Here is a 7,223-nt window from a genome sequence, read left to right on the forward strand (position 1 = left end):
ATAATACTTATATTCTTCCAACAGAAAATTGTTTTATTTCTTTTCTTTAAAATACATTTTTCTGATATTTCTAACCTGGTTTTTCGAAATTTTTTATACTATTAGACTCGTCTAAATTAGACGGTCATTTTAAGATCCCTGAAACTCAAGTAAAAAAAAAATCCGGTGAACGGAATCCGGGTGGGTGTTTTCTGGCGAGAAAACAATTGCCCAGAAAATTCTCAAACAATTCCAGAAAATGAAAACATTATTCTGAGAAACTTTAATTCTTGGGTAAAAGCGGGATTTCTTACGGTTTAGTCCCAATAAAACTTGTTCCTTAATTTTATCCATTTTACATGCTTCAACAATTTGTTGGGTCAAAACTGTAAGGAATCTCGCTTTGAGCCAAGAATTAAAGTTTCTTAAAATGATGTTTTACATGTTTTGGAATTTTTTGGGCACGGTTTTTGTCCTACTTACAGTGTTCCGACAGTGTACGAAATTGTTTCAAATCAGTGTATCATTTGTTCCAACATAATACTTATATTGTTCCAACAAAATATATTAGCGTACCAATTTTTCCAACAAAATAGTTATATTATTCCAGTATAATACTTATATTGTTCCAACATAATAAATCAGTTTACCAATTGTTCCAAATCAATTTTATTATCTATGTCTTTAATTTCATTTTTGTTTTTTAGTATTTAATATAGTATCTTCAAATTTATATTAGTTATATCATTTAGAAAATAATTTTAATTCTTATATTCTTCCAACATAATAAATCTGTGTACCAATTATTTCAAATCAGTGTACCAATTTTTCCAACATAATAGTTTTATTGTTCCAACAGAATAGTTATATTGTTCCAACAGAATTGTTATATTGTTCCAATAATATATTGCAACACATAGTGCTGAAAGGTAAGATCAAAAAATACCTAGAAAATTATCAAAAAATTTCAAAGTATGTAAAACATCATTTTAAGAAACTTTAACTCTTGGCTCAAAATGAGATTCCTTACGGTTTTGACCCAATAAATTGTTGAAACATGCAAAATGGATAAAATTAAGGAAATTTTTTTTATTGGGACTAAACCATAAGAAATCCTGCTTCGACCCAATAATTAAAGTTTCTCAAAATAATGTTTTACATTTTCTGGAAGTTTTTGAGAATTTTCTGGGCACTTTCTGTTTTCTCGCCGGAAAACGCCCACCTAATCGCCGGATTCCATTGATTTGGGACTAAACCGTAAGGAATCTCACTTTGAGTCAAGAATTAAAGTTTCTCAGAATAATATTTTACATTTTTTGCAATTTTTTGAAATTTTTTTGGGCATTTTTTTTCTCACCGAAAAATAAATCGCCGGATTCTGTTCACTGGAATTTTGTTTACCTGAGCTTCTGGGATCTTAAAATGACCGTCTAATTAAGATGAGTCCAACGGTATAAAATTTTTTGAAAAACGAGCTTGGAAAAGTCGGGAAAATGCATTTTAAAGAAAAGAAATAAAACAATTTTCTCTTTCCTTTTATTTACAAATTTGCCATCCCCTGGTTAATTACAAAATTGGTCATTGTCACACAATAAGGCTTGTCACACCATAAAAAAATGTGTCACACCTGATCTCATTTATATATATATATATATATATATATATATATATATATATATATATATAACAACTTAGAAATTTCTAACTCTTCCTTCATTCTCTCTTCGTTTCTCTCTTAGTTTGCGAACTTGGCACTCTATTTTTAATTATCGACTCGTATATACGTAAAAAATTTCTTCTTGCAAACTTGGCACTTTGTTTTTTAGTATTTTGTACATTTTCCCCAGGAGCATATGATTTTACTTCGTATTAACGCACACTGCGAATCATGCGAAGAGAAATACTACTTCGCAGAATGAGTTTGCTTTGCAGTTTTCACAAACTACGAAGGAAATTCATGTACTGAAGTAGTATTTACATTCACAGTTTTTGCCCAGGCTTCGCAGTTTGGAGAAAATGCGAAGTGGTATTTTTTGTTATTTGCCTAAAATATACGCAAGTAAACAACATGTATAACAAAATGACATAAAAAACATAACATTATCAAAATTTACAATAAGATTGCAATAATAATTCAAACCATAAACCCTAAATCCCAAACTCCAGCAATGGCATGAGTACTAGTGTACCACATTAAACCCTAATTGGAGTGCTTCCAGACTTTAAGATGAAGTTCAGAAGCATAAGGAACTAGAACATTTGGGAGGAAGTTCAGAAGCAAAAGGAACTAGAACATTTGGTTTTCACTTTTTTTTTATCACATCACAATCACCATCGCTGTGATTGATGCATTTGTATTCAAGCTAAATAGATACTTGAATTTGATGTCTTTGTATTCAACCTTCACAAAAATTAAGTCATTTTAGGGAAATAATGAAAGTAACGCTTCACAGAAAGTGAAACTGCGAAGTCTGCAAAGAGAAATACAATCTGACAAAGGATGATTTTGCTTCGCATATTGCGAAACTGCGAAGTCTGTGAAGTCATTTTCTGGAGAAAATAGTACTTCAGAGGATGATTTTGCTTCGTAGGCTTCACAAAATGTGAAGCAAACTCATTATGCAAAGTCATTTTCTGGAGAAAATACTACTTCAGAGGATGATTTTGCTTCGCAAGCTTTACAGAATGTGAAACAAACTCATTTTGCAAAATCATTTTTTGAAAAGAGTGGAAGATGAACGTAGAAATATAGTAGACACTTACCTTCTTTTCGTCTTTTATCATTGAAATCGACAATAAACATATGATAAACGCAGAGGAACATCGAGTAATGATGCATTCGATGCGCACAGGAAGAACGAAACAAAGAGAGGAAGAAGAAACAGGAAGGTGAAGAATCATGCCTTCGATTCATACAAGAACATAGAGACAAAGAGAGGAAGAAAAAATGGATTATGTAGTTGAAACGATAAAAAGAATCAAGAAGATGAAAAAATGGGATTCCGTTCGCACAATAAAAATAAAGGAAGAGATGAAGATGAAACGATAGAAAGAAAGGTGGAAAATGAAAGGTTTGAAGTATTTTAGGAAAGTTACAAATAACTAGTCTTAATATGTAATGTGTTGAGTAATTAGTCTAAATATACGTGGTAAAGCTCTTAACCTAGTGGTTGAAAGCTTACCTATGACTAGGGAGGTCATGGGTTCGAATCACATCTGTGTTTGGTGGAGATTTTTCTTTCTTCTTTAATGTAAACGTATTGTGCGCAATTTAAAAAAAAAAGTTAGTCTAAATATATAAATAAGCCTCCAATTTGATTTAAGGGGGTTAATTAACTTTAGATGGGAGTAAATAGGCGTTGTGAGTTAAAAAAAACATGCATAAAAATGAATGGACTCAAACTCTAAAAAGATACTATTAAACTAATACAGAAATGTTCATTCTGGCAACAGTATTAATTGTACTTAGGAAAATAACCTGACACGTGTGATATGACAGTACTTTTACAGCAGCAAAAATGCCAGGAGGAGTGCCTTATAAATGAAACGATTGGGGAAAATTTGTTCACTTTTTCTCTCTTCTCTCACTGTTCTTCAATGTCAGCCGCCAACATCACCTCTGCTGCTACCGTCTCGCCGGTCAATTACGACGTCGAGTACCTTGCAGACGCTTGGTATAGTGTATGTGCCTTGTTCGACGGTGAAAAACTGACGGTGAAGTACCACAATTTTACCGATGACGACGATAGTGTTTTCCGGCCACAAGACTTCAAGTCATTGCAGGAGCTTGAGGACTTCAAGGGACGGTTTAGGCCACTTTCGACTCAGTTACAGGACAACGAGTGCAAATCTATTGCTGAGGGTATGGTGGTTTGCGCTTCTCGCAGCTTAACTCCGTCTGACGTCCGCTTCTACGATGCCTTCGTCGATGAGGTTAGTGATTTTTCGTTTTCCTTTTTCTAACCTCTAGTTTTGTTGTGGCAATAATACTATTGAGTTATTATTCGAAATGTCTTTCCCCTCTTTTATGGGATAAAGGAATGGCATTTTCCTGCTAAAATAGGAGGAACAATCTTAGAATAAATCATTTAATAGAAATGAAATCAATTGAATTCTTACATACATGATTTACAATAATATCAAAATAACTGAATTCTTTCATTTTGTTCCTTCCAAAGAGGAGATTTGATTAAAATATAGAATTTGATCGAGTCAGAGGAGGAGAGATAAGAGAGCGAGTTATAGAGAAATAAAGATAGGAATTTGAAAAATTCTGACAGATAAACTGAGTGGAAGGGATGAGCATTAAGTCTGCAAAAGCCTAATAGGATTATATATTTAGAAAGTGATGTACTTTGTTCATAACACATTTGAATGCAATGGAGTATGATGTTATTGAAAGAAAAGTAGATTAAAAACAGCTCTCATAATAATAATGGTAGTACTTTTACTAAAACCGAATTAGGAATTACGAACTATGTAATTAGTTTTGCAATCAGCTCTGTTCTCCAAACCTTTGGGGAACATGGTTTTGTTTTGGATGAAGAATCTATTTGAGTTTTCATATCCTTTCTCCTTAGACTTGAGTTTTTCCTTTTGTAATGTGGCTGTTTTAGCAGGTTATTGAAAAGGTTCATTGTTTTACCAATGGAGAAGAACAATGCAAGTGCAACTTTATGGTTATATGGCAACATGGTCCAATTGCTGGTTGTTTGGCCGTTAAGAAAATCGAGGACATATGTCGTCCTCAATCTAATTTTCGAATTAATCCTAATGTTGCCAGTTTTTTAAAACTTGTTGAAAAGAAACTTGGAACTGCTGCTCATCAGCCACATTTGATTTCTAGCTTGCCTATGAAGCCTCGGTCAACTTTTAGCCCAAAGGTATGTGTTTCACTTATACGATTTCATAATGTTTCTTTTAACAGCAACTTATGATGTTTTATTATTTTGTGTTCACAGGGAACAAATTATGCCAGGTTGCCTGTGACTAGCAAATGGAAGTCTCAAGGTTTGCTTTCATTATTTGCTGTTATATATATGATTGCCTCCTTCCTTGATGTCTTGTCTTGATAGAAAATTATATATAGGTTTCTCATCTTCTCATCCTGGCCTATTGGTTTGCTTAAATACATTTTCTTTCCCTATCTTGTTGTTTGCAGAAATGGAGAGGATGTACAATTCTTCTGAAAGAAACAGTGAAAACACTGACCTTGGAGCTTTCAATCGTTGTTTTGTGATTGGCAATCTCGATAAGGACTTGCACCCCTCAGCTATTGTGGAATTTATACATTGTCAAACATCAGTCTCAGTACAAGCATATATTTTCCCAAGTTTTCCATCAGAGACTTACACAAAAGGAGTCATTAGATTGGACTGCCAAAAGGATTTTCAGAAATTATATGAATTTTTGGATAGTCCAAATCACATCATTGTGTCATGGAGAGGGAGGTATAATATCTAAATGAGCAGCTATACTCCATTATTGACTTAATTCTGGTTCTTTCACTATTGTGTTCCTCCCTAGCTGCATGTTTAGGAGTTGTGAATGGGAGCTTGTATTGTATTACTGATCTATCTCTATAACCTTGCACAATTGTTCTCTAGTTATTTTATTTCATGGCATCATCATGTACATAGCTTTTTGGTTGATTTTAGTTATTTATTTTGCACTGTGTGCAGACCATGGGTGACTAAGATATCTAGGGAAGAGGTGGCATTGGGGAGCTTGATGTCTAAATATAAGGTGAGTTATTTACAAGGGAAATGATTTCCAGGTCTTAAATGATAGAGTTTTTGGATTGGCAACTGATGATATTGTTTATGAATTATGTAAACAAGTTGGAAGATAAAAGCATCGGGAAAGGGAAAGGGAAAGGCGGTATAAAAGTAGTCCATTGTGGATGTGAAAAATACGAGATTGCAAAGCAGCTGAGAGATATGTACATGGAGTTTGTTGAGCATCAAGAGAGATTGCATACAACACTAGCCCTCAAGGAGAAAGAATATGGACTTTGCTGCAATGGTAGTCAAAGATGTTAAGTTTTGTGCATATGCAGCAGAATCAGTGTATAGTGTAGTTTTGGTCATGCCACATTCTACAGAGGTCCAACCGCTTAGATTGTGCCATGTCAGCAGTCGAGCTGACGTCGTGCAATCTGAGAGGTCCCGGACCACCATAGTTATAATTAGAAACTTAATATTAAGTGGTCGAATTTCTACCTGTTGCGCGAATTATTTAATACAATTTAATTTTATGACTATTATTTTAAAATAATGTGTTATTGTTATAATTTCTTAGCGATAATAGGCAAATTATTTTATTATTAGTATGGTACTGTGTCTTCTATGGTTACTTTGTTTTTGACAAAGTAAACCTTACTTTGTTTTTTTCACTATTGGATGATGAAGTGTAAAATTCATCCAATGGTGAAAACACACAAAGTAATGCTTACTTTGTTTTTATATGGTTTTTTTTATGAGAAAATTAGTTGTTACTTTTTTTTTTTTTTTGTAATGTTTTCATATCAATGAAAACTATATATTTTTTATTATGTGAATTATCCAAGTTTTATTTTAGTATTAATAGTTACAAATAAATAAATGATACTATGCTTTTTACTAAATTTTTTATATAAGATTTTAGATTTCAAAAATATAAATTTTAGATCTTATAAATTCTAAACCTTGATTTAGGAACTGTAGGTTCTAAAAGTCAGTAATATTCATATAGACTCTGGATGATCAAATGAATTTTATCATTCAAGGTACATGGAAACATTGAAATCTTTAATAATAAACCCTTAACCTTATACCTTATACTCTTAAAAAAATAAACCCTAAACCTTAGTGTATACATTCTAAATACTAAAATATAAATCATAGCCCCTAATTTATAAATTATAAATCTTAAAATATATGATTTAGGATCAATTGAAAGAATACACTCCATCCGTTCCATAATAGATGTCTTTCTAGAGAAATTTTTTTGTTCCATAACACATGACATTTTGATCAATACATTAATTGTCTTTTACCAAACTTACTCTTATTTAAGTTGTCTTTGTATTTTGAGAATAAATAAAACTTTATTAGTTGATAACAAAGTTTTTTAATTAAAATTAATTATATTTCCTAATTATTATACATTTTAAAGACATCTATTGTGAATATATATAGAGTAGAGATCAGGTGTGACACATCTCTTATGGCGTGACAAGCCTTATTGTGTGACAAGGACCAATT

General features: G+C 32.3%; 1 protein-coding gene across 1 annotated transcript; it reads left to right on the forward strand.

Moving 5' to 3' along the window:
• The first annotated feature begins 3,532 nt into the window (after positions 1–3,532).
• On the forward strand, positions 3,533–6,307 carry LOC136228747 (uncharacterized). The gene is made up of 6 exons (XM_066017215.1): positions 3,533–3,912; positions 4,599–4,862; positions 4,941–4,989; positions 5,141–5,429; positions 5,661–5,724; positions 5,820–6,307. The coding sequence occupies exons 1-6, from the start codon at positions 3,577–3,579 to the stop codon at positions 6,018–6,020; spliced, it is 1,203 nt and encodes a 400-aa protein (XP_065873287.1). The 5' UTR covers positions 3,533–3,576; the 3' UTR covers positions 6,021–6,307.
• The last annotated feature ends 916 nt before the right edge of the window (positions 6,308–7,223 follow it).

The sequence above is a fragment of the Euphorbia lathyris genome, chromosome 5 (genome assembly GCF_963576675.1).
Source record: "Euphorbia lathyris chromosome 5, ddEupLath1.1, whole genome shotgun sequence".
In the NCBI taxonomy this organism is placed as follows: Eukaryota; Viridiplantae; Streptophyta; class Magnoliopsida; order Malpighiales; family Euphorbiaceae; genus Euphorbia; species Euphorbia lathyris.

Bases quoted from the DNA above. Each gene is read 5' to 3' on its own strand.
- LOC136228747 (XM_066017215.1), top strand. From the start codon at position 3,577: ATGTCAGCCGCCAACATCACCTCTGCTGCTACCGTCTCGCCGGTCAAT. The intron at 4,863-4,940 runs GTATGTGTTTCA...TTGTGTTCACAG, and splicing joins GGTCAACTTTTAGCCCAAAG to GGAACAAATTATGCCAGGTT. The intron at 5,430-5,660 runs GTATAATATCTA...CACTGTGTGCAG, and splicing joins ATTGTGTCATGGAGAGGGAG to ACCATGGGTGACTAAGATAT.